General features: G+C 40.2%; 1 protein-coding gene across 1 annotated transcript in view; it reads right to left on the bottom strand.

The window, feature by feature from the left end:
- Positions 1 to 678: 678 nt before the first annotated feature.
- LOC139962515 (uncharacterized) overlaps positions 679 to 10,440 on the bottom strand; it is a 61,001-nt gene continuing 51,239 nt past the window's right edge. Inside the window, exons 62-72 of the mRNA XM_071962541.1 lie at positions 8,719 to 9,260; positions 8,108 to 8,282; positions 6,892 to 7,100; positions 6,192 to 6,302; positions 5,623 to 5,778; positions 5,027 to 5,180; positions 3,346 to 3,525; positions 2,856 to 3,058; positions 2,520 to 2,694; positions 1,917 to 2,131; positions 679 to 1,460 (exon numbers count right to left, since the gene is read on the bottom strand). Coding sequence (XP_071818642.1) covers positions 1,047 to 1,460; positions 1,917 to 2,131; positions 2,520 to 2,694; positions 2,856 to 3,058; positions 3,346 to 3,525; positions 5,027 to 5,180; positions 5,623 to 5,778; positions 6,192 to 6,302; positions 6,892 to 7,100; positions 8,108 to 8,282; positions 8,719 to 9,260 — 2,534 coding nt within the window. The 3' untranslated portion in view covers positions 679 to 1,046. The remainder of the gene's footprint in view (positions 1,461 to 1,916; positions 2,132 to 2,519; positions 2,695 to 2,855; positions 3,059 to 3,345; positions 3,526 to 5,026; positions 5,181 to 5,622; positions 5,779 to 6,191; positions 6,303 to 6,891; positions 7,101 to 8,107; positions 8,283 to 8,718; positions 9,261 to 10,440) is intronic.

Genomic DNA, 10,440 nt, shown 5'->3' with positions numbered 1-10,440 from the left:
TCAAGATTTTCCACATTTCTTGGCGACCTTCAAAATATTTTGGTGACCCTAACACGTGTCGTGACCTCCACTTTGAAATTTGAATACCAGAGCTATAGATGACCTTTAGATGTTGTCTTGAGATAGAAGGGAATAACGATTACCATGGACCTTCTGAAAAAAAACCTTTAACTGTTTTGTGTCTAAACGAATATTAGTAAGTGGGTGGTTAATTATCAGCAGTTTTTTGTTCCCTTAAAAGTACTGAAAAGATATTTTAATAATATTAATATTTAATTGGAAAAACAGTCCTTTTAACCGTTGTTACGGTTTGACCAAAGGAATACCGGTGAGCGGTGGAAAGGCTTTGGTCACCAGTTGGATGGTACTCTGTGTGTTAATTTTAGTAGCATGACCAGTAAAGTAAACACCAGGTACATGACACTAAAATATCTTTGCAGAGGAAACAAACATTTTGCTGGACAGGATTACAGGGTAAGGTAATGAATTTTACGACAGAGTTATGCTGCCATTATAAATGTTTGTTTAGAATGTTTCTGTAATGAGAATAGGTGTCACTTTACCATGGTGCTCTACATTCAGTTTCTTCCTATCATGATTTTTGAGTAACCAAATAAATACTTTTAGAATTGGAAAAGAAATCTTCAAATATTTGAACAAAAGAGAACAAATGAAATATTAAGTGTGATCTATTCTATTCTGAAATAATTTATCGCTTAAATGATAAAAGCAAAAACTGTATGATTGTTACGTTTATTAATGTAAGGCTAAGAGCCAGTGCAACCTTTATACCAAATATCATTTGTGGACAAACAAATATTCATGAAAGCAATTCTTAGAGTAAATAATAGTGATTTTTAAATTTCTCCATTATCCAAGTGATAAAGATTCCTTTTGAGAGTAACTCTTAAATATATTTCCAAATACAGGAAGTAGGGTTTATTATTTTTAAGTAAATTTTTTACATTAAACAAAAAATAATAAGATTTTAAGTTTCATCTTTCTTTTACCTTAGTGGGTAAAGCATTCTTTTAAATTTTGTACGTTTAATGCAGGACGGGAGTTTGAGTGCACCGGTACCTTACTTCCAAGTACTTAAAGGTCTTGGGACATGGATCCTCTCCTCCAAACTCCTCAACGTTAGCTTTCATCTCACATTGGTGTTTACCCTGGCACTTAAGCTTGATCAACATTGGTGCTTTAACAGCTCGGCAGTCCTGGTCCCTGACCTTGGTGTGTGGACAGACTTCGGCACCTGCTGTTCGACCGAAGTTGGACGACAGGATATCCACAAATTGGTGTCTGCAATTCAGCTCCAAGTATTCATTCTGGCAGGTCGTCACGGTGATGTCACCGTATATTTCACGTTCTGCAGGACGCCACTGGCATGCGAATTGGACTTGCAGGTATTTGTACTTGTGGATGCAGATGTCTCCGAAACGTCGTGGAATGGCGGGAACCTGTAACAGAAATATATTCAGTACGTTTGTTTGACAGTAAAATGACTGACACTTCAGGAAGCCAATGGACATCAATCAGAGGAAGGGAGGTAATGTTGGTGCTATACTAACACACTTCATAAGTTAATCATAAAGAGATGGCTACTGCTAAATATAACATCAATTTTAAAACATGCCGCTAGAAATGTAATTGGTAGACGACATGTGTATTATACAGGATGGAGACACTAATGATGAACACTAGTGTCTCCCCACTCACCTGAATTTATTAGAGGATGATACATCTAACTTTTAAGGAGCTACTGATGGCCAAATTTGTATGACTCCAGATAAAGACGACCCCACATGACAACCCCACAAGACAACCCCACAAGACAACCCCACATGACAATATTTCAACCATGAACACTCACAGGCGCGGGCAGTGTTACATATATCAACAGAATTAACACTTACAGAACAGTAATGTTTTCCTTCGCATAATGGCAGCAGTTGATTTTCGGCATCGACACTTTCGGGGCATTCCTGGTCTGGGTATTGGAGGGCAGTGCACACACCGGTGCTCTGTAGACCTCCAAACACAGCACTCTGGACCTGAATGTAGAGGTCACCGCAGTCCATATAGACGGTTTGACCAGCAGATACCAATGCGTGCAGTGGATGTTCGATGGCTGAAAAAAAGAGGGGAGTCATATGAGCACAGACCTTATGTATGGAGAATGGGTCAGTTTGGCAATATTAAAACCAGTGGGGGGGGGGGAGGGGCAGTTTGGAGGGATACAGTATCGATGTTAGAGGTTTGGGATTGTTCAATAAGAATGTCATAGGTTTGGATTGGTGCAGTACGAGGAGGTGGGCGGGGGGTGGGGGGGGGAGCGAGTAGGTTTGGGATGGTGCAGTACCTATATGAGATGGATACAGGCCAATTTGAAATGGTGCAGTACTGGACTGTGAGGCTAGGGTCCAGTTTAACAATAAGAATACAACTAGATTGTGGTCTGTTTGGAACTGTGAATTAGCTGGTCGTCTGTTTGTAGACTATAAATTGTTAATGCTTACTTTGACAGATGAGTCCATTACCACCATAGCCTGGATCGCAGTAACAGCTGCTCTCACCGTCCCTGATCTGACATTGGGCATTCTGCCCACAAGCTAGAGGCATGCAACATAACTCTCCACCGGGCAGACATTCACAATGACCGGTGCAACCATCCCTGGCAAATGCATATTCCACCTGGCAAAAATGAAGAACACTTCAAAAATCAGTAAACAAGAATCCTTACGATTGTAAACGATCTCTCTTGGATTTATTTTGAAACACAAAATTTTGTATATAATTGTTCTTTCAAATAATAATTGGTTAAAAAAGTTGAACCGGGATTTATTCCAACTCACCGGATAGTACATTCCACTCTCTGAGCAGCCGCAGGATTTGCGATGGATACACTGATCTCCTTCCTTGACGTGATCTGGATCTGTACATTCACAACCTTCATAGCACCTGTTAGGACAGGAAGCCTTTGCATTTAGGTTGCCACACGAATCCTCACAACCAGACATACACATAGTGTACCTCTGTCCCAGCGGACACTGCATTGCTGTGAGAAGAGATCAGCACATTAACAGGTTAAATGGTTGTAACAGTAAAGGAAATGTGAATGTGGCAGAACCTAGAAGCGTTAACTTACGACAGAAGAATTCTGTTCTCCATGCACTGGCCCTCCTCCAGCCTCTAGACACCTGTCAACATATTCAGCAATCATGTGATAGTATCGACATGTGTTAGAAAAGATAGCAGATTGACAGTCGAATGGTTGTAACAGTTAATCAAAGATTAGTAGGAAACGTTAATGTGATACGACAGAGTAATGTATTGTTAACTTACGACAAAAGAATTCTGTTCTCCATGTGCCTGGTTCTCCTCCGGCCTCTAGACACCTGTCGACGTATTCAGCGATCATGTGACACACCAACTCTTGGCTTGGAAGGGTCAGGCAGACGTCCTTCATGCAGGCTTTCTTGAATGGCCAAGGATCCACCAGTTGGTGGCAAGCATGCAGTGGTCCTAGTAAAAGAAGAGGTTAGAAAAGGGTCAAGAAAATTCCAAAGATATGTCACAAAGCCTTCAGATGTTTCCACGCAAGTTTCATCGAATGGCAGAGAATCTCACGGTTGGTGACACGTTTAGAGTAATCCTCAATCCAGACCGGCGCTTTCTAGGTCAATTCACGTATCTCTATGATATATCATGTGTCACAAAAATAGTACCTAACAATGATATTACCCCTGTAATATACACTATGTAATACCAGTCTTTAACAATGTAATTCTTGATGACTGTAACTGCAGCCGTGATATAGATGTTTTATGATGCACATGTTATATGTATAGATATATATATACCTAGATATGTTTACATTGGAAGGTGAGAGTAAATACCACCTCCTGTAATCAAAACCAACAAAGCCCACAAAATTGCTCAATTAATTAAGAACACTTCTAATGAGCTTGGTATCTGTTAGAAACACCTCAAAAGCACCGGGATTTGTTTGGATGTATTGCCCGAAAATATAACCAAACTTTTTTGTGGGCTTCGCGCGCGTTCAACATGTTAATGTACATATCATATAGGCATGCATCGGTTATTACATCGCATGCCAATTACAACAAATCATTTGCCATGTTATTACCCTTCCATATTAGTCATAATTTTTGGGGAAGTCGTTACAATAATGATAATATAAGTTTAACCATTCTAAAACACTTTGCAAGTTATTTTTCTTTCAGTAGGTGCCCGAACAATTCTCACCATATTGCCCGAATTTTCAAAAAAAAATATTTGGTTGGGGCTGCAGCACCCAGCCCCCTGCCTCCTACGCCTATGAGCCTAGTACCCTAATAATATTTCAGACGCAATCTTTGATATCAGTGTGACATATAGTTCGGTCATTTCAGTATGTTACTTGGCTGAAAGCCCAGTCAATCTTTCCTTATTTTCCACGCGCAATTTGCAGATTTGTCAATGCCGGTGTCAAACTCACAGAAGATATGTCATGATATTTCAAAGTAACTTACCAGACTGTTTTTTTCTTTCTATTTCACTAAACTATTTGATGACCATACCAAGACATGGGATCTCAAAATAAAGGATGTTGAGAAAACTTTAGAGCAGCTTAGAGGCCTGGGAAGTGTCATTTCCAACAATCTAGGAGGCCTTTGTAGCTAAAAAAAAAAAACAAAATGGTACGCTGCGCGCCTACTATGGTGGCGCTCCGCTTAGATAGTAACAAGACGCCCTCCCAGGAAATGGTCAAGCCCCCCCCCCAGCGTATTTGTATGATTTGATTGTTACATTTAAGCCTCTCAAACAAAATGGAGGTTTACATCTTTCTTCAGTTCTGTGTTATAAAAGTAATTGAATGGAACTGTACTGGTGGGATATGAGTAATTGATATTTCTCCTATTGGTGGAGCTCATTTGATTCTGGAAGCAAGCACTCATTGGTCATCAGGTAAATTGGTTTCTCTGATTGACAATGCCTCATTTCATCCTCTAACAATACCCACCATCCTCGTCAGCGATGATGCTGCAAGCTCTCGTTGCAACCTGAGTTTTTCTCTTGTCTCCTTCGCAAGGATCTGCCCTCGTACAGTCTCGGCAGATTTCACAATCATCAGTCTCAGCCACCCAGCTTTGGATGAATGTGCCCAGATTAGGTGCCTAGATTAAGAGAATATTAAAAAAGTCTCTCTCAAGGGCTACCAATTCATTGAGATTCTTCTTACACATCATGTGAATTTTGATGGCATGATTCATTATATTACTAAACAATTACAACATTGACATAGCATCAGTCAAACTGTGGATGTTTTGTAGTTTGATCAGCTGTTGGGGATGGTGTGCTTCACGTTATTAAGTGTCATCGAATACCTTGTTCCTAATACTAGATTTGACTTCAGCCGGGGTGAGGAGTTAGTGAGTTGCCCCCATCATACAGATCAGACATGACAGACGAAAAGTGTAATAATGCTCTCATCGCTGGTGATAACTGATTAGCGAATATAGCTGATCCAAACTGACAACAAGGTGTCCGACCAACTGACAGTGTTTCATAGCTTAACTCGCTCTGTTAACACAGATTGGCTGCTTTATATACACTTACAGGAAGGTCTCCTCTCATGATGTAGTCATCTGCGTATCTGTTGTTGAAGTTACCACAGAGACCACACGGCCTGATGGTTTCCGTTAATGCCAGATAAACCTGCAGGCGGTGATGACCATCCCACTTCAGGGTCAGACCAAAGTCTGTGTTGACAATCTGAAACCAATTTAAGTGATGGATTAATAGGAGGTGGTGAGAAGAGGGGGTGGAGGGAAGGGTGGGGGAGGGGCGGGTGAGGTGAGGTGGTCGTTAATTTTTTACTCTGCTAAATTAAAACAAAGTGAATGGTATGAAGGTTCTTAAACTAGCTGAGGAAATATATCTCCTGTTTTCTAAAAGTCAGAATAACATCATAAACTCTCTGTGGATGCTAACACAAAGCTTCACTTTGGATATTAATTCAGCAGAAGGCTGAATACATCTATACTGCCGATAGTGTTGGAATGCACTATGGTAAGTAAAGATAGTCTAAAATGGAGAGGTAACACCAATCTAGCAATCATTCACTATTTTCTACTTCTTTCTCAGTATCCCAGAAAATATGACAAAGAATTGTCTGCTGTTCTTACCAAGTACTTGCCAGCTCTCCTGAGAGATACCGAACCATCAGCGATGTTGAGAGGAGCAAAGGCGTTTCTTCCGTCCAGACGGATCTTCTTATTCTGTTTCAGGCTAATTTCCTAGAATAAACAAAATTAAAACGAAAACATCATCAATTCCAGTAAAATAGCAAATTGAGAAAAAAGAAAGAAGTTTTCCCAGTTCTAGCTACTGATAATGATGGTTATGAGTGGTGTTGATATTTAACAACTACTTTTCATGTTTGTCACAAATGAAATGTGGAAATAGTCCTCTTTAAAAATCTTAGGTCTGGTTTTTACGGTGGCTTAATAGGGACATAGGAAAGAAAAAAATTGACTTAAACTTAGGTGGAAAATAAGTCATAATCTTGACTTTAAAAGTCAAAATGTTGAGGTAAAATATCAACATTTTGAGATTTAGGGACCCTTCTTTATATTTCCGTATGTCCCTATTTATCCACTGTAGCTATCCTACTGTTTGCTCCTTAATCCTACTGGTGTCCCATACACATTCCGATCTTTGCGGGTAAAATATACCGAACTGTTTTGGTCGAGACGTTAAATCCGTTACTGCTTACTTTGAAAGCGAAAACCTATCATTGTGTGCTTCTTAATATTCCTAATTATACTAGTTGATTGTAATTATTACGCTATTTCTTCCTCTCCCAAGAAAACGAAGTCAGCATACCCTGTCAAAAACTTTGATAGCAACTGCCTGAACCCAGGAAGTGTTGGAGTCTTTGGAAAACTTCTCTCCTTGAATATCAACTTCGAACTGCGGCCCATCTGGGTTACAATTCTTGATGGCAGTAAACAGACAGTCTCCATCTACACGAAACTCGGCGTTGTCAAAGGTTTCCACGTGAGTGGCTCCTGATATCCTGCAGATTGCCTCCTCTGTAAGAATAATGATGGAAATAATAGATCATGTAAACCGTTAAACAGCATAAAAAAGCTACAGACAACCTGTTCTGTCAATTGTCATGTTTAGAGTTTTAAGGTAGTCTGTAGAGGCACAATTTACAGCAAGCTTTAATTGCTTTAAATGTTTTCAAAAAGTCCTATTCTGGAGATCTTTGTTCTCCAACTTATTCCCAGACATTCTAAATGAACACACCAAATGAATGAATGTCCCAGTAAGGTACATTTCTTTCAAGGTGGTAATTAAAACAGGTTAAGAATTTTGACCAAATGTGACCATATTTGAATATCTGGCATATTTGGGGCCAGTACAGCATACCAGTTTAAAAGTATTTGCACTTTCAATATTTCAATATTCTTTGCCATATGAATGCTTTAGAATGAAAAAAGACAACCAATCGATCACTGTTTGTTTTCCAGTTACGACTGCCTTTATTCTGCAGATGAGGAACTTTAGCTCTGCCTTCTCATTTCTTCAAAGCAACGCAAGAGAGAATCTGTTCACAGCTAAATTTAGCTCAGATACTAATGTAGTGCTGATGTAATATAGAACACATTTGACTCGGGTTTTCAGCATAATAGTTTACGAGATGGATTACCAAATTTAAAATAATTGCAGATACAGGAAAGATATAAGGATTTCACAAATGACAAATGTTCCTTAAGGTTTCATATTCATATCAGAAGTGGTTGTCAATTAGGGCACACCTTTAAGGACCACATATCTACAGCCCAGTTTCTTTTTCAGTGTTAAGTCCTACTAGTAAATTTTACAAATGCTTGCTCTATAATATTTGCGGTGTTTGAAGCCAGTGTATTTCACGCTGTCAGTAATAAGCTTAGTTCTACTCAAGTCCGCCATCTTGCCTTGTTGATGAAGCTCATATTGCTTTATACAGATTGTCGCGACGTAGTGTTGAAGCCTGGCACCATAAGGAAGTGATCAATGTTTTAACATTTTGATATTTTGAGAGTGAACTTACTACTCTGGCAATTCTTTCCAGTAAATCCTAGAGTACATGTACAGACATATCGGTCTTCATTGGCAGCCTGAATGCACTCCCCTCCATTCTGACAAGGAGCATCGAAGCATGGGTGCTGTTCAATGATCCTCTCCAGTGGAATTGCTACTAGCGTACACGAAAACAGAACTGAAAGCTGCAATTGGGGGAAAACGAAATTGTAATCTTTTCATAAAAACAGTAGACAAGTAAAGATGCTCTTAGGAAATGTCTTTGTCATTGTGTTTTAGACCATTTATGATCCCATATCAGGCTTTATATGTGGTTTAACGTTTTCAAATATCCAGACTGATATCAGATGACACTCGCCCTAGACTTGATTATGTTTCATATGAAACTTGGTCTGACAAAGGTTTGGCACCATCCGATATTCAATTTACATCTGAATACCAAATATCAATTGCAGCTCTTTTTCAAATTCAATCCCTAGCGACTGCAATAATGTTTTGCTAGCATTTCTGGACTTTAATTAACATGATGACACTCATTTCAGGATATTTGTGCTGCACCGGCCCACAGCAAGTGTTCTTTCTGTCTTTTTCTTTTCTACTCTCACTCCAAAAGTGGCTCACCTTTTTGATTTCTGCAGGGCAAGGGTTTCCAAACAGTTGCTCTGAGACCTTGAGATCCTTGCAGGAATTCTTGCCTTGACATTCCTTAAGGATGACTCCATAGGCAGTTTCTGAGAAGCAGGAATCTCGTCCGTAGTGGGCTTCCTCGATATTCAAGTATCGATTCCCGCAATCCATATTGAGTGTCTGATCTTGATAGACTCCTAGTTCATAGTTTCCAATGAACATTGGGGCACTGGGTACGTCAACACACTTGTGATGAACAATCAGCTCTTTGGCGACACCATAACAGGGATCTCCGAACACGTCAGATGAAATCGGGAATTCACAAGTCGATTTTCCTTGACAGAGTAATGGTACAATGTAGGAAGCAATGTTGGCGGAACACTGCTGGCCTGGGAACAGTGGAATGTCGCTAGCGCAGCCTGATTCATGATTACGACCATACTTGACGTCTATGATGTTGATAAATTTATTCGGACATTCTAGACTGAAAGTCTCCCCCTCGCACCGAACGCTCTCTGTGGTCCCACCAGAAATAACTGATGAAAATGATAGAAAATGATATAAAAAAAAAAACATGTTATGATTAGTTGCTCAATCTAGAAGAACACAACTGATAAAGAATTCACCCATCAAAAAACAGTAGAAACTTTGTGGGGTTGAGAAATATACAGTGAAACTAAGATCATGATACTGTCCTCCCTATTCATGCAAGAGGAAAACTAACTTTTCCATACCTGCAGTAGTGGGGGGATGTACATACCAGTGCAGTAGTAGGGGGAATGTACATACCAGTGCAGTAGTAGGGGGAATGTACATACCAGTGCAGTAGTAGGGGGAATGTACATACCAATGCAGTAGTGGGGGAATGTACATACCAGTGCGCAGTAGCAGGGAATGTACATACCAGTGCGCAGTAGCGGGGAATGTACATACCAGTGCAGTAGCGGGGAATATACATACCAGTTTAGTAGTGGGGGAATGTACATACAAGTGCAGTAGTGAGGGGAATGTACATACCAGTGCAGTAGTAGGGGGAATGTACATACCAGTGCAGTAGTAGGGGGAATGTACATACCAGTGCAGTAGTAGGGGGAATGTACATACCAATGCAGTAGTGGGGGAATGTACATACCAGTGCAATAGTGGGGAATGTACATACCAGTGCGCAGTAGCGGGGAATGTACATACCAGTGCAGTAGCGGGGAATGTACATACCAGTTTAGTAGTGGGGGAATGTACATACAAGTGCAGTAATGGGGCTATGTACATACCAGTGCAGTAGAAGGGGAATATACATACCAGTGAAGTAGTGGGGGAATGTACATACCAGTGCAGTAATGGGTGAATGTACATAACAGTGCAGTAGTGGGGGAATGTACATACCAAAGCATAAGGGAGGGAATGTTCATACCAGTACAGTAGTGAGGAATGCACAAATCAGTGCAGTATTGGGTGAATTTACATACCATTGCAGTAGTGGATGTATTTACATACCAGTGCATTAGTGGGGAATGTACATATTAGTGCAGTAGTAGGGAATGTACATACCAGTGCAGTTATGGGGAATGTACATACCAGTACAGTAGTGTGTGAATTTACATACCAATGTAGCAGTGGGGGAATGTCCATACCTGTGCAGTAGTGGGGGAATGTACATACCAGTGCAGTAGTGGGGAATGTACATACCAGTGCAGAAGTGGGGAATGTACATACCAG

Source organism: Apostichopus japonicus, chromosome 21 (genome assembly GCF_037975245.1).
Source record: "Apostichopus japonicus isolate 1M-3 chromosome 21, ASM3797524v1, whole genome shotgun sequence".
In the NCBI taxonomy this organism is placed as follows: Eukaryota; Metazoa; Echinodermata; class Holothuroidea; order Aspidochirotida; family Stichopodidae; genus Apostichopus; species Apostichopus japonicus.
The sequence above is the reverse complement of the archived record's forward strand: the minus strand, read 5'-3'. Positions and strand labels throughout refer to the sequence as shown.